Source organism: Staurois parvus, unplaced genomic scaffold, assembly GCF_062004578.1.
Source record: "Staurois parvus isolate SC_StPar_1 unplaced genomic scaffold, SC_StPar_1.0 ptg000691l, whole genome shotgun sequence".
Lineage (NCBI taxonomy): Eukaryota > Metazoa > Chordata > Amphibia > Anura > Ranidae > Staurois > Staurois parvus.
In genome coordinates, this window is record NW_028318487.1 from 6,826 (window position 1) to 32,500 (window position 25,675).

At 46.5% G+C, this 25,675-nt stretch overlaps 1 protein-coding gene across 1 annotated transcript in view; it reads left to right on the forward strand.

The window, feature by feature from the left end:
- Window positions 1–6,752: 6,752 nt before the first annotated feature.
- TSPAN6 (tetraspanin 6) overlaps window positions 6,753–25,675 on the forward strand; it is a 34,079-nt gene continuing 15,156 nt past the window's right edge. Inside the window, exons 1-3 of the mRNA XM_089652720.1 lie at window positions 6,753–6,905; window positions 20,177–20,251; window positions 23,459–23,557. Coding sequence (XP_089508846.1) covers window positions 6,894–6,905; window positions 20,177–20,251; window positions 23,459–23,557 — 186 coding nt within the window. The 5' untranslated portion in view covers window positions 6,753–6,893. The remainder of the gene's footprint in view (window positions 6,906–20,176; window positions 20,252–23,458; window positions 23,558–25,675) is intronic.

Genomic DNA, 25,675 nt, shown 5'->3' on the forward strand with positions numbered 1-25,675 from the left:
TATAGGAGGGGAGAGGCAACAATGAATGTGTGGAATTGTGCGGGCCCATCAGTGTGTGTGTGTGTGGTGGCATGCGTGAGTCCACAATGCCTGCTCTATGTGTGCTGTCACTGTGAATGGCTGCCTAGGGCACTGTACAATAGAGCACGTTAGCACTCCGCATATACAAGCGTTGTGGTGTGCTGCATTTTAAAAAAAAAAAATTTCTTTTTATTTTTTTTAATTTGTTGGGTTGGAAGCCTATTCACAATGGGCTGTCTTAACACCAAGCACCTTAGCGAATGTGCAGTACGGCACCACAACCGTATGCTCGAGGCCATGATCGTATCAGGGGTGTGTTGTACATGCATGCAACGGTGCCATACGTTGTAACACATCATAGTGACAGCGTGTTGTTCCATTCTGTGCTGCAGTAAATTCAGAGGCGTGACCAGAACCTTCAAGGGCCCAGGTGCAAGAAACCATGAAAGGCCCCCCTTCCCTCCGAGCCCAGCGGCGGAACGCCATTGCCCGGTCGCAAGTGCGACCTTTGTGACCCTAGTAGTTCCGCCACTGTGGTGTCCAGTATTTTTTTTATTTTTTTTTTTTACCATTTTATTTTATTATACATATTAATACAGGCGTGCCTCAGTTAATGTAATTTTCAGTTTACGAATGAAAATCCAATGAACATAATGGCTCGGTTTAGAAATTTTTTTCGCAATACAAACGGATTAATTGGTTTTCAATGCATTTTTTATCATGTCCCTGTACTGTATTTACAGTTGCAAGGAAAAGTATGTGAACCCCTTGGGATTACGTGGAGTTTTGCATGAATTGGGCATAAAATGTGCTCTGAACGTCATCTAAGTCACAACAATAGAAGAACACAGTCTGCTGAACATAATACTACACAAACAGATGTTGCCATGGTTTAATTGCACATAACATATAAACATTCACAGTGCAGGGAGGAAAAAGTATGTGAACCTTTGGACTTAATAACCGTGGACACATGAACATCAAGGCTTTTGGAGATACTTTTGTAACCCTTTCCAGCTTCATGCAAGTCAACAATTCTTGATCGTAGGTCTTCTGAGAGCTCTTTTCTGCAAGGCATGGTTCACATCAGACAGTGCTTCTTAAACCAGTAAACCCAAAACAGGTGTGTGTTTTTTAAGGGCAGGACAGCTGTCAGCAACACATCCAATATCATCACACTGATTGGAGTCAAGGTTGGCTCACTCCTGGCTCCAATTAGCTCTGGGAGAAGTCATTAAGCTAGGGCCTCACATACTTTTTCCTCCCTGCACTGTGAATGTTTACATGTTATGTGCAATGAAACCATGGCAACATCTAATGTTTGTGTAGTATTATGTTCAGCAGACTGTGTTCTTCTATTGTTGTGACTTAGATGACGTTCAGAGCACATTTTATGCCCAATTCATGCAAAACTCCACGTAATCCCAAGGGGTTCACATACTTTTTCTTGCAACTGTATGCCCTTAAAGTGCACTTCATAAAGTTTTGAACAGATAAAAGACTTTTTTTTTTTTTTTTTTAATTACTTTTTTCTGACCGCCAGAACGGATTAATTGGTTTTCAATGCATTTACAAATTATTTTTAATCATGTCCCTTTTATGCCTTTTAACATGCACTTAAAAAAAAGTTTTCTGTTCAGAACTCTTTATAAAGTGCACTTTAAAAGCATAAATACTGTACAGGGACATGATTAAAAAAAATTTGTGAATGCATTAAAAACCAATTACCGTATTTTTCGCTCCATAAGACGCACCTAGGTTTTAGAGGGGAAAAACAAGAAAAAAAAATATTCTGAACCAATGGACTGCGGACACAGTACAGGAGATGAGCAGAGACTGCGGACACAGTACAGGAGATGAGCAGAGACTGCGGACACAGTACAGGAGATGAGCAGAGACTGCGGACACAGTACAGGAGATGACCAGAGACTGCGGACACAGTACAGGAGATGACCAGAGACTGCGGACACAGTGCAGGAGATGACCAGAGACTGCGGACACAGTGCAGGAGATGACCAGAGACTGCGGACACAGTGCAGGAGATGACCAGAGACTGCGGACACAGTGCAGGGGATGACCAGAGACTGCGGACACAGTGCAGGGGATGACCAGAGACTGCGGACACAGTACAGGAGATGACCAGAGACTGCAGACAGTGCAGGGAATGACCAGAGACTGCAGACAGTGCAGGGAATGACCAGAGACTGCAGACAGTACAGGGGATGACCAGATACTGCTGACCTTTGGGGAGGGAGGGGGAGCGGGTACTTGAATTTGACAGGTACCCGCTCCCACTTCCGCGGAGTTGTCCTTCCTTCCTTCTTTCCGGGCCGGCTTCTGTGACAGCCGGGTGCCCACTGCGCATGTGCGAGAAGTGCTGCGCTATGTGAATGGCCCGGCGCCTTCTGGGACCTGTCATGTGTCCCAGAAGACACCGGATCATTCACAAAGCGCAGCACATGCGCAGTGGGCACCCGACTGTCACAGAAGCCAGCGCGGGAAGACTGTGCAGCGCTGGAGCGAGGAACAGGTAAGGTCCTGCAGGAGAGAACAGCTGAGCGGCCGGCCCGGTATTCTGACATGGTGGCGGCAGAAATACCGGACCGGCCGCTTTATATAAGTGCGTCTTATGGAGCGCAAAATACGGTAATCCGTTCCGCAGGTCAGAAAAAAGTCTTATCTGTTCAAAACTCTTCATAGACTTTTTTCTGATCTCCGGAATGGATTCATTGGTTTTCAATGCATTTATGAATTCATTTTTAATTATGTCCTTGTACAGTATTTATGCTTTTTTAATGTGCACTTTATGAGAGTTTTGAACAGATACAAGACTTTTTTTTTTCTTTTTTTTTTTTTTTTTACTTTTTTCTGACCTCCGGAACGGATTAATTGGCTTTCAATGCATTCCTATGGGAAACTACGTTTCGGTTTATGAATTTTTCACAATACGAAATATCAGGGGTCTAAACGGACCTCACCTTTTGAGACAGAAGATTGAGGGCACAGCCATCACTCTCCATCTCTGCGGTGAATGGACAGGAATAGCTTTGTGCAGAGCTTCCCGTTCATTCATAAACTGAAACCTAGTGAACACCATTATTATGCGTCTGTTATGAATGAACACAGTCGGTGATTGATACTGATCACTGACTCTGTCTATTCAGACAAGGAAAGGAGTCGGTAAATGACAGGTTTGCGGCCCCTTCCCCTCTCACCTTCCTGACAGCATCTCTTGCAGCAGCCAGAGGGAGAGGAGAGGGGGGGAAGCCCGTGGAGCTGCAGGGGACGAAGGGGGTCCCGGAAAGAACACATAGGGGGGCAGCAAAAAGCTGGATAGGAGGGGCGGCATATAGAGGAACCGATCCCCTCCATGTTCCTCGTGCACCCGCTGAATGCTTGTGGGAGGGAGGATAGGAGAAGCAGGCATTCAGCGGCTGTAGGAGGAACAAGGAGGGGATCAGATTCTCTATATGCCGCCCCTCCTATCCAGGTGTACGAGGAGCTGCACGGGCTCCCTGAAGGATAGGGCCAGGTTACAATTGTGACGCCCTGTGACCCCTGCACTTACGCCTGTGAGTAAAACGTATCTCTGCATTGTTTTATCACAGCGCATTGGTGTGAAAAGGCCATATACAAAGTAAGGCTTGCCTTGCTTTTTAGAGTGGTTGTAAATCCCAGGCATGAAACATGAATAAAGCACATCCCTCTATAGTGTGTACTTGCCTCAATCCAGAGCACTAAGTGGCATTTCCATCTACTGCCTCCTTCCTCTGCTATCTGCATGAGTCACTTCAGTTTTCCTGACACCAAGAGATAAAAGGTGACAGGGTTGGAGCTCCAGCACACAGCCTGTGATTGACAGTCAACTCTGTTCCTATGTGCTGTATGAAGGGGGTGTGCTGGTTCCCTCCAATCAGAGCTCTCCTCTGTGTAACTTCAGCTCTCCGTCCCCTGCTTTTCAGAGCTGAGAGATCCTGTATAAATTCTGCACTTTGAATAGATGTAGAGGGCAGAGAGGTATAGATAAACAGGTACAACTTATGAGGACTTGTTTAATGTTTGTGCATTACCTGAGGTGAGTCACTTCACTGGGTATATGGAAGGGTTTACAACCACTTTAACTCCTTGGTGCCGACGGTACGGTGGCTGGGCTTTGAGGCTGAGAGGCCGCACTTTTGCGTCGCCAATGTAGCCAAACCTGTGTCGGGACTGTGTTCCCGGAACATTTACCGGCGTTTCACGGAAAGGGCCCGGTCGCTACTTGCAAACGCGAGCTTTCCGATCATGTGACTGCCAATCACGGCAGGGGAGGGGTTGCAAAGTTCATTTGGGATGAATGCATTACATGCTACATAACAGAGTGTGCATACTCGCAAAGCCACTAAAGCATTTGTTCTGTGTAGAGTGAAATATACCTGGTTGATCCTGCTTTCAGCTGTCCCTCCTATCTTCTCTGTGTCTGAGATGGGTTTAGACCAGCTGTTGTCCTCTACTGAACATGCTCCAGTTTCAGTTGCCTTTTAAGCTTTTCCTCTTCTTTTTTTTTTCTTTTTTCTTATTGTTGCAGCCCATTTAAATGTAGACTCACACAACAGAGCTGCAAGAATAAGTGTGACTGGAGTCACTTTAGGTGGGGGGCACATGAAACCCAGCTCACTTTGGAGAGGTGGGGAGACCCCTGTCTCAGCTCCCCATATCCCTATTATGTGTAAGTCACCCTGTGCCTGTTAGCGGTACAGGGTGATCTGTCCTAATCAGGGGCGGACTGACAACTTATGGGGCCCCCGGGCAATAGGGGATCATGCGGCCCCTTTGTCTTTGCCCACACTCAAAACACACCCAAAAAAGCCTCTAAAAGGCATTTCATGGGGCCCCCTACTGACCCCGGGCCCTTGGGGAGTGCTCGAACGTTCAGTCCGCCCTTGGTCCTAATATTGTGTAGACATGACTAGGAGATACGTGGGTGGGGGGTTGTGGATTGTTTAATGTCATGTGGTGCATCCCATTGTTCTATTGTGTGTCTTGCTTGGGAGCAAACTATTATGGGATGTATGTGTTTGTGTATTGGCTTGGTGGGGGGTGTCTCCAGCAGTCCTCCCTCCTGATGGGACTGTCTATTGGCGTGTCTCTTGTTACTAAATGTAGATTGCCCCGCCCTGTGTCAGTATGCAGGGAGGGGGGGGGATTGTTCCCTTGAATGTATATTTCTTGTATCTGTGTTAAAATAAAGTAGTCTATTTCCTGGTTTACTTCAAGACTGGTGTTGTCTTGTCTTGTATGGTCGGCTGTGGTAGGACGGGGAAGCGGTATCCTAACGGAAGTACCCAAGTGCAGTCTGGGGGCGGTTCCGTTACATGATGATTAGATGATTAAAAAAAACAATCCAGTGTCATGATCTACATCAGATATATGTGAATGAATTCTTGCAACTAACACTTCTCTGTTTGGTATTATTGTAATGGAAATGATTAACTGCCTCCCGCCCACCATATAGTACAATGACGGGCGCAAGGTGGTTCTCTCGTTCTGGGAGGATGTCACATGACGTCCTCCCAGTCTCACTGCGCATGCTCGGCTCAGGGAGTGCGCGGCGATCGGCGGTGCACTGTGTCCCACGGACACAGCGGATCACCGATCACGGAAAGAGCCGAAGATGTCGGCTTGGTCATGTGATCAGCTGTGTCCAATCACAGCTGATCACATGTAAACAGGGAAATGCCGTTTATCGGCATTTCTCTCCTTACGAGCTGTCACGCTGACAGAGGAGAGGGGAGCCGGTAATCGGCTTTCCGCAGAGGGGACATGTACACAGATCATCAGGGCACTGATGATCAGTGTGCCCTGATGATCAGTGTAGTCCCAGCAGTGCCACCTGTCAGAGTCCATCAGTGCCTTATGTCAGTGCTCATCAGTGCCTCGTGCCAGTGCCCATCAGTGCCACATATCAGTGCCCATCTTAGCTGCCTTTCAGTGTCACCCATCAGTGTCAGTCAGTGCCGCCTATCAGTGCGCGTCAGTGCCGCCTAGTAGTGACAGTCAGTTTCACCTATCAGTGCCATATATCAGTGCTGCCTTTCAGTGCCCATCAGTGATGCCTGTCAATGCCCATTAGTGCCACCTACCAGTGCCTCCTCATCAGTGCAGCCTATCAGTGCAGCCTCATTAGCGCACATCAGTGAAGGAGACAAATCACTTATTTACAAAATTTTATAACAAAAACTAAGAAAAAACATATTTTTTTTTCAAAATTTTCAGTGGTTTTTGGTTTGGTTAAGAAAAAATAAAAATCCCCGAGGTGACTAAATACCACCAAAAGACAGTTCTATCTGTCTCAAAAAAATTATAAAAATGTCATATGGGTACAGTGTTGCATGACCGTGCAATTGTCATTCAAAGTGTGACAGCGCTGAAAGCTGGAAATTGGCCTGGGCAGGAAGGGGGTAGAAGTGCCCGGTAGGCAGGAAGGGGGTAGAAGTGCCCGGTAGGCAGGAAGGGGGTAGAAGTGCCCGGTAGGCAGGAAGGGGGTAGAAGTGCCCGGTAGGCGAGGGGTTAAAGGATGGGGTTCTCTATGGATCCCAGCAGTAGGTGACTGGAGAGTGAGGGGGGAGGGGGGCAGTAAGCCGACTCCTTCTTCCCTATTGGTTTTGGTCTCTTAGTTTGCACATATTCTCAGTGTCGCCCTCTTGTGTCCGCAGATCACTGGCGTCATCCTGCTCACGGTGGGTGTTTGGGGGAAGGTCAGCCTGGAAGTCTACTTTTCAATTCTCAATGAAAATGCCACCAACGTGCCTTATGTTCTCATCGGCACTGGAGCCGTCATTATCCTCCTGGGCACCTTCGGCTGCTTTGCCACCTGTCGGGCCAGCACCTGGATGCTGAAACTGGTAAGAAAACGTTATTTCTGAAGGTGTATGGGCTCATGTTGGTTGGTTTACTAAAGCTGGAGAGGCTCACGTTTGCACAGAAACCAATCGGCTTCCAGGTTTTTATTGCCAAGGCTTCATTGAACAAGCTGAGTTTAAAAGCCGATTTGTTTTCTATGCAGAAGTGAGGCTGACTTTGCTCTCTCCAGCTTTGGTAACTAAACCCCCATGGGTCTGTCTGCTGGTTTTTGCTGCAAATTTGGTGGGAGGGGGCTGGCAGTCTCTAGAGATTTACAGCACTTTTTTACCTCTGCTCTTCAAGTGTTGCATGAAAGAACACATCCCTGGCATCCCTTTAGATGTGCATCCTCCTCCCTACTGGCCACTGTGCGCTGCATACTTGAGCTGTGCAATCTGCTGATCAGTTACTAGATTCCACTGTGGTAAAGAAGAATCAAACAACTGATGAGCATGTTCTTGTTTAGCTGTGCAGTGTTGCTCATTTAAAAGGAAACAGGGATGTGTTTTTTCATGGGATGCTCAGGAACAGCCCACACATAACAAGGAGAGAAAATGATTGCTAATAGCTTTCAGAGACAACTGATGACTGTGTGGGTCAAGAGGAGAGGGGTTTGATGATGAGTGAAGTCATTCAGACAGGAAATAACAGCGCAAGGTAGCTTCTGTATCTTGGAAAGGTTATATTCTGGAGATGCAAGTTCGCAGGGAATTGAGAGGGTTTTCTAAAGGGGGAGGGGAGGGAAGTCCTTTTTAAAAAAAAAATGTTTTACCTATTTTAGTAAATTTTATTTTTTTTAACATATCTTTCACTTTATTACTGTCACCAGAGGGCTGACGAGCCCCTATGTCTGGGGTGTCAAACAGGCGGCCCTCCAGCTGCTGCGAAACTACAAGTCCCATCATGCCTCTGCCTTTCAGAGTCATGCTTGTAACTGTCAATCTTGCAATGCCTCAATGGACTTGTAGTTTGGCAACAGCTGGAGGGCCGCCAGTTTGACACCCGTGCCCTATGTGATAGTCCACGTTGAGTACCAGGTTCTCTTTATAGAGGCATCGGGGGTCTATTAGACCCCTGATATCTGCCCTGCATTCCTTCCAAGCAAATCAGTTTTGTTTGTTTTCAGTCCACAAGTGCCAGCTGGGAACCCGGAAGTGCTCAGAGCAGAGTCCTTCTGGGATCAGAATACAGAAGGAGGATCAGTGAACTCTGACCAGCCCTGGCCTTAACCCCGAGTGTTCCTTGGGCTTGGTATTGTATGTATATATAGTTTCCCCGAGTGACACTCAAGGATAATCGATTTTACACAGAATTCCAAGCCTGATTGATGCTCGAGGTTAACGCCAAGGTGGGTAAAGTGGTTCTAAAGGCTGAAGGTTTTAAAGTTTTACTAAACCCCGGACCCTGCATTCACTATATCCGCTCTCCCCGGACCCCGCATTCACTATATCCGCTCTCCCCGGACCCCGCATTCACTATATCCGCTCTCCCCGGACCCCGCATTCACTATATCCGCTCTCCCCGGACCCCGCATTCACTATATCCGCTCTCCCCGGACCCCGCATTCACTATATCCGCTCTCCCCGGACCCCGCATTCACTATATCCGCTCTCCCCGGACCCCGCATTCACTATATCCGCTCTCCCCGGACCCCGCATTCACTATATCCGCTCTCCCCGGACCCCGCATTCACTATATCCGCTCTCCCCGGACCCCGCATTCACTATATCCGCTCTCCCCGGACCCCGCATTCACTATATCCGCTCTCCCCGGACCCCGCATTCACTATATCCGCTCTCCCCGGACCCCGCATTCACTATATCCGCTCTCCCCGGACCCCGCATTCACTATATCCGCTCTCCCCGGACCCCGCATTCACTATATCCGCTCTCCCCGGACCCCGCATTCACTATATCCGCTCTCCCCGGACCCCGCATTCACTATATCCGCTCTCCCCGGACCCCGCATTCACTATGTCCGCTCTCCCCGGACCCCGCATTCACTATGTCCGCTCTCCCCGGACCCCGCATTCACTATGTCCGCTCTCCCCGGACCCCGCATTCACTATGTCCGCTCTCCCCGGACCCCGCATTCACTATGTCCGCTCTCCCCGGACCCCGCATTCACTATGTCCGCTCTCCCCTGACCCCGCATTCACTATGTCCGCTCTCCCCTGACCCCGCATTCACTATGTCCGCTCTCCCCGGACCCCGCATTCACTATGTCCGCTCTCCCCGGACCCCGCATTCACTATGTCCGCTCTCCCCGGACCCGGCATTCACTATATCCGCTCTCCCCGGACCCGGCATTCACTATATCCGCTCTCCCCGGACCCGGCATTCACTATATCCGCTCTCCCCGGACCCGGCATTCACTATATCCGCTCTCCCCGGACCCCGCATTCACTATGTCCGCTCTCCCCGGACCCGGCATTCACTATGTCCGCTCTCCCCGGACCCGGCATTCACTATGTCCGCTCTCCCCGGACCCGGCATTCACTATGTCCGCTCTCCCCGGACCCGGCATTCACTATGTCCGCTCTCCCCGGACCCGGCATTCACTATGTCCGCTCTCCCCGGACCCGGCATTCACTATATCCGCTCTCCCCGGACCCGGCATTCACTATATCCGCTCTCCCCGGACCCGGCATTCACTATATCCGCTCTCCCCGGACCCGGCATTCACTATATCCGCTCTCCCCGGACCCGGCATTCACTATATCCGCTCTCCCCGGACCCGGCATTCACTATATCCGCTCTCCCCGGACCCGGCATTCACTATATCCGCTCTCCCCGGACCCGGCATTCACTATATCCGCTCTCCCCGGACCCGGCATTCACTATATCCGCTCTCCCCGGACCCTGCATTCACTATATCCGCTCTCCCCGGACCCTGCATTCACTATATCCGCTCTCCCCGGACCCGGCATTCACTATATCCGCTCTCCCACAGTACACACAACATGGAAATGCAGTTACAGGTGTACCTCAGTTTACAAATTTTTTTTTTTGCAATACGAAGTTTATGTTGGTGCCGATTTTTTAAATGCAATTGTCTGATTTTTTTCCTTCACTATAGCTCACAGAATTAGCTGTCACTTTCCCCGGAGTTAACTGAAACTGTTTCTTTGAATTCAGGGAAGTAAACTAAAAGAAAACTTCCTCTTTTAGCTGGGGGGGAAAGTGACAGCTGAATCTCTGAGCTATAGTGAAGAAACAAAAAACGGTAATTACATTTAAAAACTGGCACCATAATAAATAAAAAATGGCGTGGGGTCCCCCTTCCCATCCATACCAAGCCCTTCGGGTCTGGTTTGGATTTTGAGGGGAACTCCCACGCCAAAATAGAAAAAAATGGCGTGGGAATCCCCCTCAAACTCCATACCAGACCCTAATCCGAGCATGCAGCCTGGCAGGTCAGGAGGGGGGGACAAGCGAGCACAGTGTCCTATGGACAGAGCTGATTACGTGATGTGGTAAAAGGCCAATCACAGCGGCCTTTTACCACATGATCAGCCGTGTCCAATGACACGCTGATCACAGGTAAATGCAATTGCCCGTTCTCGGCTGCACTTTCCTCACGCTGTCAGAGCGTGATGAAAGTACTGCTGAGAACCGGCAGTTGTCAGAGCGAGGATCGGCACCGGTCATCAGGGCACTGATGATTAGTGCCCTGATCAGTGCCCAGCAGCGCCACCCACCAGTTCTGCCCAGCAGTGCCATCCACTAGCTCCGCCCACCTGTGCCCAGCAGTGTGCCCACCAGTGCCACCCAGAAGTCCCACCTACCTGTGCCGCCCACCAGTGCCCATCAATGCAGCCCAGCAGTGCTGCCACCAGTCAGTGCCCAGCGGTTGTGCCAGTCAATGCCTAGCAGTGCCGCCAGTCAGTGCCACCTATCAGTACCCATCATCAGTGCTGCCTATCCGTGACACCTCATTATCCGTGACACCTCATTAGTGCTGCCTATCAGTGATGCCTATCAGTGCCCATCAGTGCTGCCTCATCAACGCACATCAGTGAAGGAGAAAAATTACCTGTTTGAAAAATTTTATAATAGAAACAAAGAAACTTTTTTTTTTTTTTTCAAAATTTTTTTTGCACTTTTTGTTTATAGCGCAAAAAGTAAAGCGCCCAGTGGCGATTAAATCCCACCAAAACAAAGCTCTATTTGTGAGAAAAAAATGATAAAAATTTCATATGGGTACAATGTTGCATGACCGCGCAATTGGCAATCAAAGTGCGACGGCACTGAAAGCTGAAAAGTGACCTGCTAAAGAAGGGGGATAAGTGCCCGGTAGGCAAGTGGTTAACAAGGGGGCCCCCAGATCCCGCCCCCCCCCCCCATATGAATGAGTATGGGGTACATGGTACCGCTACACATTCATGAAAAACAAAAAGTTTAGTGTAAAAAAAGACAGGACACGATCTTTGACAAGTCCTTTATTAAAAGAAAAAACTAAAAGAATGTCCCCCGCAGTAGATCCAACGTCAATCACAATGCCCGCTGTCGCCGCCGACCCGTGAACAGAATAAAAAAAAAAAAGGCTCCGCTTCCAACGATCGCTCCCGCCGTCTGCCTGCTCTGGTGGATTGACAGTTCTTAAATAGGTAAGGGGTGGGGCCACCCGAGGACATCACGCATGTGACCCCACCCCATGTGACATCAATCAGGGCGGTCTGCATGCAAATAGTCTGTCTAGGAGTGCCCCCTCCTCCAGACTGACACCCACCCATCAAGGAATTTTGACATTTGCATATATCCTCTCCAAAAGTCTTCCCACTGCTTGCTGAGGGGCTCTTGAGAGGAGCACTGAGGCTGGGCTGTTTTCAGGAAGCTATTTACAGCACTCTGCCGGCCCCTCCCACCAGCCATGTTTTTCCTGCATTGCATAGAGAAGCACAGAGACCCAGTGATGAAATCACTGATTCTAAAAGAAAACCTGTAATGAAAATAGAACGTTTTTATTTAATATTGTAATTGGCATGTTGACGAGTGGGGAAAGAAGGAACCAGAAGGCAACGATAAGCAGATCAAATGTCGAGCTTTAAGCAGTTGGAACTGGCTTAGACGTTAAAGCTGCACTCCGGGCAATAGATGCTTTCCCATAGGCAATAATGGTGACCTTGCATGAAAATTTGCATTCCCCAAATTGTTGGCACAAAGTTGGAAGCCAAACAATTATCTAAAATTCCTTTGCTGCAGTATTACCACTCCCACCCCCCACTGGAAACCCCTGAACTGGGTCATTAGAGGGAGGGCCACATGACATTGGCCGCATAGTATGCCTGGAGTTGTGAACGCCGCCTCTGATGTGTGCAGATGACGGGTGGAAACATTGAACTCGCCAGGCTGGAAATTCTACATTCCTGACAGTTGTGCTGCACAGATAAATGACCTGCATTGCTGAGGGCTGCTTGTGGGGTTCTCTTTCTTTTCTATTTTTAAGACGACATCTTGGAAATTAGTTATTTATTAACAATAGTCACATTTATTATTATTATTATTATTATACAGGATTTATATTATTATTATACAGGATTTATATATTATTATTATTATTATTATACAGGATTTATATATTATTATTATTCAGGATTTATATATTATTATTATTATTATTATTATACAGGATTTATATTATTATTATTCAGGATTTTTATATTATTATTATTATACAGGATTTATATGGCGACAACAGTTTGCTCAGCGCTTTACAATATAAAGGGAGACAATACAGCAACAATACAGTTCAATACAAGAGGGATAGGAGGGCCCTGATCCTGGGAGCTTACAATCTAAGAGTCACATATGTTAAGCGTCTGATTGTGTCATCTCTGTATATCTAACCAGTTTAACCGCTGTCCCAGCACCCTATAGCAGATATACTGCTACAGGGCGGCAGGAGTGTGCAAAATTACGTGTAATACAGGTGAAACTCGAATAATTAGAATATGGTGCAAAAGTTCATTTATTTCAGTGCAGCAACTTAAAAGGTGAAAATAATATATGAGACTCATTACATGCAAAGCAAGATAGTTCAAGCCGTGATTTGTCATCATTGTGATGATTATGGCTTACAGCTCATGAAAACCCCAAATCCACAATCTCAGAAAATGAGAATATTGTGAAAAGGTGGAATATTCTCGGCTCAAAGTGTCCCACTCTAATCAGCTAATTAAGCCATAACACCTGCAAAGGGTTCCTGAGCCTTTAAATGGTCTCACAGTCTGGTTCAGTAGGAATCACAATCATGGGAAAGACTGCTGACCTGACACCATCACTGACACCCTCCATAAGGAGGGAAAGCCTCAAAAGGTAATTGCAAAAGAAGTTGGATGTTCCCAAAGTGCTGTATCAAAGCACATTAATAGAAAGTTATGTGGAAGGGAAAAGTGTGGAAGAAAAAGGTGCACAAGCAGCAGGGATGACCGCAGCCTGGAGAGGATTGTCAGGAAAAGGCCATTCAAAAGTGTTGGGGACTTTCACAAGGAGTGGACTGAGGCTGGAGTCAGTGCATCAAGAGCCACCACACACAGACGGATCCTGGACATGGGCTTCAAATTTCGTATTCCTCTTGTCAAGCCGCTCCTGAATAACAAACAACATCAGAAGCGTCTTACCTGGGCTAAAGAAAAACAGACCTGGTCTGTTGCTCAGTGGTCCAAAGTCCTTTTTTCTGATGAGAGCAACTTTTGCATCTCATTTGGAAACCAAGGACCCCGAGTATGGCGGAAGAATGGAGAGGCACAAGGATCCCGAGTATGGAGGAAGAATGGAGAGGCACAAGGACCCCGAGTATGGAGGAAGAATGGAGAGGCCCAAGGACCCCGAGTATGGAGGAGGAATGGAGAGGCCCAAGGACCCCGAGTATGGAGGAGGAATGGAGAGGCCCAAGGACCCCGAGTATGGAGGAGGAATGGAGAGGCCCAAGGACCCCGAGTATGGAGGAAGAATGGAGAGGCCCAAGGACCCCGAGTATGGAGGAAGAATGGAGAGGCCCAAGGACCCCGAGTATGGAGGAAGAATGGAGAGGCCCAAGGACCCCGAGTATGGAGGAAGAATGGAGAGGCCCAAGGACCCCGAGTATGGAGGAAGAATGGAGAGGCCCAAGGACCCCGAATATGGAGGAGGAATGGAGAGGCCCAAGGACCCTGAGTATGGAGGAAGAATGGAGAGGCACACACTGCAAGATGCTTGAAGTCCAGTGTGAAGTTTCCACAGTCTGTGTTGATTTGGGGAGCCATGTCATCTGCTGGTGTTGGTCCACTGTGCTTCATTAAGTCCAGGATCAACGCAGCCGTCTACCAGGAGATTTTGGAGCACTTCATGCTTCCTTCCGCAGATGAGCTTTATGGGGATGCTGACTTCATTTTCCAGCAGGACTTGGCACCTCCCACACTGCCAAAAGCACCAAAACCTGGTTCAATGACCGTGGGATTACTGTGTTTGATTGGCCAGCAAACTCGCCTGACCTGAACCCCATAGAGAATCTATGGGGCATTGCCAAGAGAAAGATGAGAGACATGAGACCGAACAATGCAGAAGAGCTGAAGGCCGCTATTGAAGCATCCTGGTCTTCCATAACACCTCAGCAGTGCCACAGGCTGATAGCTTCCATGCCACGCCGCATTGAGGCAGTAATTGCTGCAAAAGGGGCCCAAACCAAGTACTGAGTACATATGCATGCTTCTACTTTTCAGAGGTGCGATATTGTTCTATGTACAATCCGTGTTTTATTGATTGCATGGAATATTCTCATTTTCTGAGATTGTGGATTTGGGGTTTTCATGAGCTATAAGCCATAATCATCACAATGATGACAAATCACGGCTTGAACTATCTTGCTTTGCATGTAATGAGTCTCATATATTAGTTTCACCTTTTTAAGTTGCTGCACTGAAATAAATGAACTTTTGCACCATATTCTAATTTTTCGAGTTTCAATTGTATATACGTGATTTTGCATATAGGGGTAGGGGATGGCCGCGAGCCCTACCCGCGCCGCTATTTACCACTTCGGGTGTCAATCACCAGGTCTCGGTTGGTGATTACTCGCCGGCACCCGGTGATCGCCGAGCATTACCAATGGGGGAGAGAACTTTATGTAAACAATACAGATCTCTCCCCTGTCAGCTCCTGCACACTGCTTTGTATGGCTCTGCATAGCAGTGTGCTTACAGTAAAGCACACAGCCCCTTCCTGCCCAGTGCCATTAGTACAGTGTCGGTGCTTTTTATTAGCACTGATCACTGTATTGGTGTCACTGGGGATATCAGTGACACCAAGTCAGTGTCAGAATACCAGCCGCAGTCCCGCTATAAGTCACTGAACGCTGCCATTATTAAAAATAAAAAAAATCCCAGCATCTATACGGCCATTTATAGACGCTACAACTTTCACGTAAACCAGTTCATTTACACGTATTTTTTTTTTTTTTTTAGCAAAGACACTGAGCAGAATACATTTTGGCCTAAATTTTTATGATGAAAATTTGATTTTTTTAAAAAACATTTTTTACAGGACTTGTTTAATAGCAAAAAGTCAAAAATATAGTTTTTTTTCTCAAAATTGTCAGGTTTTTTTTTTTTTTTTTTTTGTTTTGTTTATAGCACAAAAAATAAAAATCGCTGAGGCGATCAAATACCACCGAAATAAAGTTCTATTCGTGGGAAAAAAAAGGACGTACATTTAATTTGGGTGCAGCGTTGCATGACCGCTCAATTGTCAGTTAATGTAATGCAGCACCATCACGCAAAAAATGGCCTGGTCAGGAGGGGGGGAATCCTCTGGAGGGTGAGGGGTTAAAGCTTCACTATAGTACAGTCACAAGGCTGACAAGCCCCTATGTCAGAGTACACTTTGAGGAACAGGTCCTCTATAGCAGGGGTCTCCAAACTGTGGATTGGGGGCCAGATGCGGCCCTTTGCTTGCCTTTATCCGGCCCTTGAGGCATTATTCCTGCTGCTGACACCAAAAATGGGGCACTAGTTTTTCTACTGACCACCAATGATGGGGCACTATTCCTCCCACTGACACCAATGATGGGGCACTATTCCTCCCACTGACACCAATGATGGGGCACTATTCCTCCCACTGACACCAATGATGGGGCACTATTCCTCCCACTGACACCAATGATGGGGCACTATTCCTCCCACTGACACCAATGATGGGGCACTATTCCTTCCACTGACACCAATGATGGGGCACTATTCATCTCACTGATACCAATGATGGGGCACTATTCCTCCCACTGACACCAATGATAGGGCACTATTCCTCCCACTGACACCAATGATGGGGCACTATTCCTCCCAATGACACCAATGATGCGGCACTATTCCTCCCACTGACACCAATGATGGGACACTATTCCTCCCACTGACACCAATGATGGGACACTATTCCTCCCACTGACACCAATGATGGGACACTATTCCTCCCAATGACACCAATGATGGGTCACTATTCCTCCCACTGACACCAATGATGGGACACTATTCCTCCCAATGACACCAATGATGGGGCACTATTCTTCCCAATGACACCAAGGATGGGGCACTATTCCTCCCAGTGACACCAAGGATGGGGCACTATTCCTCCCACTGACACCAATGATCTCTCCCCTGCTTGTGGACTAATCATATGTGATGTGTACATGGTATGCACTAGAGTTTACACGTAGTGGGGGAGGTGTATTGTAGCACCCAATATCTACACTTCTTTTTTTTTTTTCATGAAAAGCAGCGCTACACCATTTATTTATAGCTTAGTTCCAAAGCTTACCTTGTAATGCAGTGATCTCTGAACTGTGTCCAGGTGCTGCCCTTTGTTTACCTTCATCCAGCCATTGGGGCACTATTCAGCCCTCTGATATGAGCTACTATTCCCCCCCACTGACACCAATGATGGGGCACTATTCCTCCCACTGACACCAATGATGGGGCACTATTCCTCCCACTGACACCAGTGATGGGACACTATTCCTCCCACTGACACCAATGATGGGGCACTATTCCTCCCACTGACACCAATGATGGGGCACTATTCCTCCCACTGACACCAATGATGGGGCACTATTCCTCCCACTGACACCAATGATGGGGCACTATTCCTCCCACTGATACCAATGATGGGGTACTATTCCTCCCACTGATACCAATGATGGGGCACTATTCCTCCCACTGACACCAATGATGGGGCACTATTCCTCCCACTGATACCAATGATGGGGCACTATTCCTCCCACTGACACTAGTGATGGGACACTATTCTTCCAAATGACACCAACTATTTTTCCCCCTAACCCCAGGTTCACACCTAAGCGTTTTCTGCAGCGTTTTTCAGAAACGCAGTACAGTCCATGTAACATGATTTCCTATGGGACACGTTCACATCTGCGCGTTTTCCCCAGGTGCGGTTTTTTTGGAAAGGGTCGGGGACTTTTTTGAACACAAAAAATTGCATTTTCGGTTCTATAGACGTCAATGGAAACGCTGCAGAAAAGCATGTAGTGCATTTTTGCAGTGTTTTTGAAGCATTTTGCATTTTTAAATCTTCCTAGCAACAAGAAAAATGTAAAAAAAAGAAAAAAAAAACGCAACACAAGCGTAATGCAGAAATGGCTCAAACACAACCTGCATAGGTGTCAACCTAGCCTAAGTCCCCGTTTGCACTGGGTGCGAATTGTTATGTGATTTGCATGCCATGCGACTTGCATATCGCATGCCAAGTCGCACCCTATTGTCCGCAATTGCGGTGGTCGTATAGGTGCGGTTCCGACTTGCTCGAGGCCGGATCGATTTCTAAAGCAGTGCATTCACTACTTTTGGTGCGACTTCCATAGACATCCGTGTCAGATGTCTTCCAAATCGCAATGACATTCCGACTTTGAAATCGAGCGACTTGCAGTGAAGTTGCATGATTTCAAAAGTTAGGATCGATATGACCGGGGCGTAAGATGGGTAATGGCAGAGGCGGACTGACCATTTGGAAACTCAGGCACTGCCCGAGGGCCCGGGGTCAGTAGGGGGCCCCATGAGATGCCCCTGGTACCTTTTTCATAGGCTTTTTTGAGTGTGGGCAAGGACACAGGGGCCCCATGATCCCCTATTGCCCGGGGGCCCCATGAGTTGTCAGTCCGCCCCTGGGTAATGGTTTACCCCCACTGTGCACAGTCCGGCCCCCCTAAAGCCTGAAGGACAGTAAACTGGCCCTTTTTTTAAAAAGTTTGGAGACCCCCGCTCTATATGGAGGCATTGGGGGGGTCTGGTATTTGTTGTCTATATAACTTTTAATTTATTAAAGTACAACATCATGTCTTCTAAATATAAATGAGATTGTACAATCAGATTGTCACCTGTGGCCATAGACGTCACAAATCAACGGCCATAGATTAGATTGTTTCAAATGCTCAGAAATGATTTTTGTCCTCATAATTGATTGGATTTTCTGCCATGGCTGCAAAAAAAAAAAAAAAAGATTTATTGATCAAAGCAACCATTTTTGGTGAAGTTAACCCCTTCAAGTCCGGACACTTCCACCCCCTTCCTGCCCAGGCCAATTTTCAGCTTTCAGCGCTGTCACACTTTGACAATTGCGCGGTCATGCAACACTGTACCCAAATGCATTTTTTAGCATTTGGGTACAGTGTTGCATGACCGCTGTACACTGTACCCAAATGCAAAATTTTTATCTTGTGCAGGGGCAGACTGACCATTTGGAAACTCAGGCACTGCCCGAGGGCCTGGGGTCAGTAGGGGGCCCCATGAGATGCCCCTTTTTCATAGGCTTTTTTTTAGTTTGGGCAAGGACACAGGGGCCCCATGATCCCCTAATTGCCCGGGGGCCCCATGAGTTGTCAGTCCGCCCCTGATCTTGTGAGATTTTGTTTAACCACTTCAAGTCCGGACACTTCCACCCCCTTCCTGCCCAGGCCAATTTTCAGCTTTCAGCGCTGTCACACTTTGAATGACAATTGCACGGTCATGCAACACTGTACCCATATGAATTTTTTAGCATTTTTTTGAGACAGATAAAATTTTATTTTGATGGTATTTATTCACCACTGGGATTTTTATTTTTTTGCTATATAAATGAAAAAGTCCAAACATTTTGAAAAAAAAAAAGTGCTTTTCTTATAAAATTTTGCAAATAATCTTTTTTAATAAAACTTGACCAATTATCTTTAGTAAAAAAAAAAAAAAAAAACCCCAAATTAGTTTATAACCAAAAATTATTATTTTTCAAAAACATTTTTTTATTTTTTTTTTATATTCTTTTTTAAGGTTTTTTTTTTAACATATTGTCACCCTAGCAGTACAGTGTCACCATAGTGACACTGTACTACTTGTGGGGGGTGATGAAGATTTTTCTTTTTTTACACTGATTGCTTTTGCAGCCTTTATGGGTGTAAAAGCAATCATTTCTCCTTCTCTCTGGCTGCATTCCTGCAGCCATTGAGAAATACTGTGTGAGCTGTGATTGGTCACAGCTTGTCACATGGTACAAGGCTGTTGTGAATAGCCCTGTACCATGTGACCTCTGTGATCATTCACAGATTTCACACGTAGTAAGCAACGATGTCAGAAATGACATCTTGCTTACTACTATTCTATTGGCCAATCAATGATCACATGATCGAGGCCTCACACAGAGGTCCCGTACAGCGATCAGTGTTCCTCCTCCGGACACAGCAGGCACTGGATCGCGGTGTGTGCGCCCCCAGGGAGCGCGCACAGGTAGGGAGTGCTGGAGGACGTTTAGAAACTGCCACCCGCTCCTGCACTGCTCCCGTCCGGTCGTTTGTATACATGGGCCGGACAGGAAGAGGTTAAAGCATTACTAAACCCACAACAGTACAATCAGTCTGTAGATGCAGTAAAGCATGCTTGTTATACTCACTGTGGGACCTAAGGGGTTAATCCTCCACATTGTGTAAAAAGGATGTTTGATCCTGTCTTCTCTGATCCTCCCCTTCTTCTACTGTCCCCAATCCATCAGCTGATAGTACAGAGCTCTTTGAGTCGCTCTGCACATGCATTTTATTTAAAAAAAAAAAAAAAAAAGTTTAATTCCTGAAAAATATGAATGTTTTGTTCAGAACTGTCGTCAGGATCAGCTGAGTGCAATGACTATGATGTAAAGAATCTGACCGCCGTAGTCTGCCATTGGCTGTATGGACTATTGCATGTTGAGTAATCCAAATGGCCATCTTATCTAGGTACGGCATTTATTATAACGTGTTTTATGTTCTTTTTTTTTTTTTCTAGTACGCCATGTTCTTGTCTCTCATCTTCCTGATTGAGCTGATCGCCGCCATAGTGGGACTGGTGTTCCGGCACGAGGTAAGAGCACATTTCCTTTTGGGAGTGGTCCCTTATATCTGGCAGCAATGGTTTCCTCCTCCTGGTCCATGGAGATTTACAAGGGGCATTGGATTGATACGGCTGTGCAGAAGGTTTGTCAGTCTGTTCTGTTCATTGTCCTGCTACTCTAATGATGGCAGGTCCTCAGCCCCCTCATAGAATGGCTGGATTCACCGATGTGTATCTAACCAGACACTGCAAGTGCTACACTTACCTAACAACTTCACCAGAGTACACAGAGCATGAGTAGTATATCCTGTCCTTCTGTGGCCTCTCCGCCCAATTCCCGGCTGTCAAGATGATAGCTGGGAATTGCTTTGTGAATACAGCAGTTTTAGAAGCAGCTGACCATCTGAACAATGTTTATAAACACTCTGACAGAGTGTTTATAAACATTGTTCAGATGGTGACAGACAGGAGACAGAAATGCGTAGGAGCGTTGTTTATAAACATTCAACTGACGGGAGATCTAGAGATACAAAGAAACATTGTTTATAAACATAGTTCCAACCGGAGACCGAGAGATACAAATTACATTGTTCAGACAGGAGATGGATACAAAGTAACATTGTTTACAAACACTGATCAGACAGGAGAGAGCGATACAAAGGAACATTTTTTATCAATATTGATCAGACGAGACGGATAGATACAAAGGGACATTATTTACAAACATTGCTCAAATGGGAGATAATGTCCCTTTGTATCTATCCGTCTCGTCTGATCAATATTGATTAACAATGTTCCTTTGTATCTCCCATTTGAGCAATGTTTATAAATAGATACAAAGGAAGATTGTTTATAAACATTGATCAGATAGGAGATGGAGAGATACAAAGGGACATTATTTATAAACATAGTTCAAACCAGAGACAGAGAGATATAAAGTAACATTGTTTATAAACATTGATCACATAGGACATGGAGAGATACAAAGGAAGATTGTTTATAAACATTGATCGTACAGGAGATGGAGAGATACAAAGTAACATTTGGTTATAAACATTGATCAGATAGGAGATGAAGAGATACAAAGTAATATTGTTTATAAACATTGATCATATGGGATATAGAGAGATGCAAATTAACATTGGTTATAAACATTGATCAGATTGGAGATGAAGAGATACAAAGTAACATTGTTTATAAACATTGATCAGATTGGAGATGAAGAGATACAAAGTAACATTGTTTATAAACACTGAACAAGTAGGAGATGAAGAGATACAAAGTAACATTGTTTATAAACATTGATCAGATAGGAGATGAAGAGATACAAAGTAACATTGTTTATAAACACTGAACAAGTAGGAGATAGTACCCTTTCACACGAACGGTCCGATCAAGACCGCCTGTCCGTTTTTCAGGCAGACCCAATCGAACCATCTATAGCTCTCTATGGAACAGCAACATGTGTCCGCTGACACCCGCCGGCATCCGATCTGACCCTAAACACTAAAAACAGATGGGGATCCATTCCTCATTCGTCCAGCAGATCGGATGACAGTTGGGTGGAAACGGACAGGCAGTCCTTTCCATCCGACGGCCTCATAGAAAACAGTGGGCTGTGTCTGTGTTCATTCTGCAACAGCAGGGCAGACCCAGACCTGCCATCCACATGCTCAGCGAGCATCAGCAGAGAGATCCCCCACTGAGCAAGCGGATCCGCTGATGGGTCCACCCTGTCTGAAAGAGGCCATAGAGAGATACAAAGTAACATTGTTTATAAACATTCATCATATGGGAGATAGAGGGATACAAAGTAACACTGTTTATAAACCTTGATCTGGAGGGATAGAGAGATACAAAGTAACATTGTTTTTATACATTGATCAGACGAGAGATGGAGAGATCAAAGTAACATTGTTTATAAACATTGATCAGACCGAAGATAGGGAGATACAAAGTAACATTGTTTATAAACATTGATCAGATGGGAGATGGAGAGATCAAAGTAACATTGTTTATAAACCTTGATCTGGAGGGAGATAGAGGGATACAAAGTAACATTGTTTATAAACATTCATCAGATGGAGAGATCAATGTAACATTGTTTATAAACATCGATCAGATGGGAGATGGAGAGATCAAAGTAACATTGTTTATAAACATTCATCAGATGGGAGATAGGGGGATACAAAGTAACAGCATTACGTTTGTGTCTTTTTGCTTCTGGTTGACAACCCCTTGACGCCAACCATATGCAAATATGCGGCATCTTGGCAGCAGGGCCTTGACGCTGAGCGGTCGAATATTTGCGTACCATTTGAAAACACATATGTGCTGACAGCGCGCACCCTGCTCACTCCCAGCACATATGTCTGTGTCTCACGGAAAAGTCCTGATCTCCCCTTGCGATCGGGACCTTTTTCGATCATGTGACCGCCGTGACAGCAAATCACGACAGTCACATGACCCTAAAACCCCACCCTGCCTCCTCTAAGGAGCAGGCGGACGCCTGACATCCCCAGTGACACCAATACAGTGATCAGTGGTATTAAAAAGCACTGACACTGTGCTAATGACACTGGGCAGGAAGGGGTTAACATAGGCCAATCAAAGGTTTAACTGTGTGCTGTTTTACCATGTGCTGTGTGTTTCACTGTAAGCACACTGCCATGCAGAGCCATACAAAGCAGTGTGCAGGAGCTGACGGGAGAGATGTGTATTGTTTACATGCAGGTCTCTCCCCCTTTGGAAATCCTTGGAGATCGCTGGATGCCAGTGGGGAATCACTGGCCAGGACCCAGTGATCAACAGCCGAGGCCGCGAATGGTGGCACGGGTAGAGCGTGCGTGCAGTTGCTCACGCACGCCCCCTATTTCTGCACAGAAACGGTTAATACTCTGGCCAGTGGAACAAATGAACACTCCAACGCTTAACACAGATTTTTGCAAAATGCAGCTTCAGGTGCATCGTTTCAGCTGCTTTTCTACTGCCAGGAGAAAAGGAGTTCAGAGCAACCGGAAAAACGCTCCAATCGCTGGATCGGAGGGAGCTCAGGTAAGGATTGGGGGGGGCTGGGGGGGGGCTAAGTCATGACAAATTTATGATGGAAGAAACAGGCTCATAGCAGAAATGTAGAAATTTCTCTGCTACATGGGGGTGTATGGGGGGGGGGGGAGGGGTACGGGGGGGGGGGGGGGGAGCTAATCTTGTTCAATTGGTTGTATTTTTTCTTCTCAGATTAGGAGCAGCTTTGAAAATGGATACATGGAGGCGCTGAAGCGGTACAACTCCACGGGGGATGAGCAGAGCCGAGCCGTGGACACCATTCAGAGGACGGTGAGTAGCTGGTCCAAAGCTTCCTCCAATCACGGGGGGAGAACTGACAGAACGCGGAATCACTGTGGCTCTGCACCATGGGCAGGAAAATCCACTTCTGGATCTGATCTAATGAGCTGCACAGGCTGAACCGCGCTCACTCCGCGACACACGTTCCACAGCGCATCAGCAAGGCGTAAAAACATTTCTATCCTTCCAGTTATAAAGTGCGACTCTGTGCCGGCGTGCTTTGCAGTATCTCCTCGTGTCTTTTAGGTCTGGTTCACACTGTGCCATTTTGCAGATAGCATCGGTTCTTGCTGGTGGCGCCTCATGCTTTTACCTCCCCCCCCCCCCCCCCTTCCTTCCTCCACTTTTTTTTTTAACTGACAATTGTGCGGTCATGCAACACTGTACATAAATTAAATTTACGTCCTTTTTTCCCACAAGTGGAGCGTTCTTCCAGTGGTATTTGACCACCTCTGCATTTTTTGCTCTATAAACAAAAAAAGACCGACAATTTTGAGAAAAAAAGAATGTTTTTTACTTTTTGCTATAAAACTTATTCAGTAAAAAAAAAATTAAAAATTAAGTTTTTTTTTGTCATAAATGTAGGCCAAATTTTGTATTCTGCTACATGTCTTTGCTAAAAAAAAATCCCAATACGTGTAAATTAATTGGTTTAAGTGAAAGTTATAGCGTTTACAAATGGCGGTATAGATACTGGGATTTTCTTTTAATTTCTAATACTAGTAATGGCGGCGATCAGCGACTTGTAACGGGACTGTGGTGGGCATTCTGACATTGGGGGGAACTGACTTGGTGTCACTGACATCCCCAGTGACGCCAATACAGTGGTCAGTGCTAATAAAAAGCACTGACACTCTAATGGCACTGGGCAGGAAGGGGTTAATGTGGGGCGATCAGAAGGTTAACTGTGTGCCGTTTTACTGTGTGCTGTGTGTTTCACTGTAAGCACACTGCTACGCAGAGCCATAGAAAGCAGTGTGCAGGAGCTGACAGGGGAGAGATCTGTATTGTATACATACAGGTCTCTCCCCCGTCAGAAATCCCGAGAGATTGCCGGTTGCACTGGGCAGGAAGAGGTTAACATCTGGGGCGATCAAAGGGTTCACTGTGTGCTATTTCACTAGGGAGACACGCTGTGCAGAGAGATACACAGCAGCATGTCCTTGCTGACAGGGGAGAGACCTGTGTAGTTTGCATACAGGTCTCTCCCCTGTCAGCTTTCCCCAATGATCACCAAGTGCTGACTGGGATTTGCCGGCCGGGACCCGGTGATTGATATCTCTAGCCGCCAATAGCAGTGCAGGTAGGGTGGCGTGCGTGCCCCCTACCTAGAAATGCAAATCACGTATATACGTAATTTTGCGCAGCCCTGCCGCCCTGTAGCAGTACTTCTACTATAAGGTGGAGGGCAAGCGGGGTATAGTGCAGAGCACTGTTCAATTTTTTTTTTTTTTTTTTAACTTTAATAAAATGTCACAATGGGGGAGATTTACTAAAACTGGAGAGTGCAAAATCTGGTGCAGCTCCGCATAGAAACCAATCAGCTTTCAGGTTTTATTGTCAAAGCTTACTTGAACAAACTGAAGTTAGAAGCTGGCTGCCGTTCACAGCTGTGCCAGATTCTGAGGGCTTGCCAAAGGTTGTATGTAAAAGCCAAAGTTCATGTTTTCCAGAAAATAGCCTATGCAGTCACGGGGTAAAATGTTCATTATCTACTTGCCATCCCATCCCCCTGCGTATTTACTGCTAGAGGGCAGACATTCTGTGCAAAGTTATGTATAAACACATAATTTTGCACTTCTGCTAGAGGGCGCATGAGTGTGCCACCGGAGATTGGACACAACAGAAGCAAATCAACAGTTCCGGGTAGTGGATGAGTGTTGGTACCCACTGATCATCGAGGAGAGTGACAGGACACAGCTCTGCCTATGTAAACAAAACAAGGCAGAACTGTGTCCTGTTAGCGGCGATCTGCTAGATTTTCTTTCCCTGAAAATCTAGCAGATTGTCTAGTAAAAGTTTAGGCTCCATGCACACTAGCGTTTTATAATCTCCTAGAAGTTATTAGCATTTTTTTTCTGCTCCTAAAAGCTAAATAGTGTTCTCCTA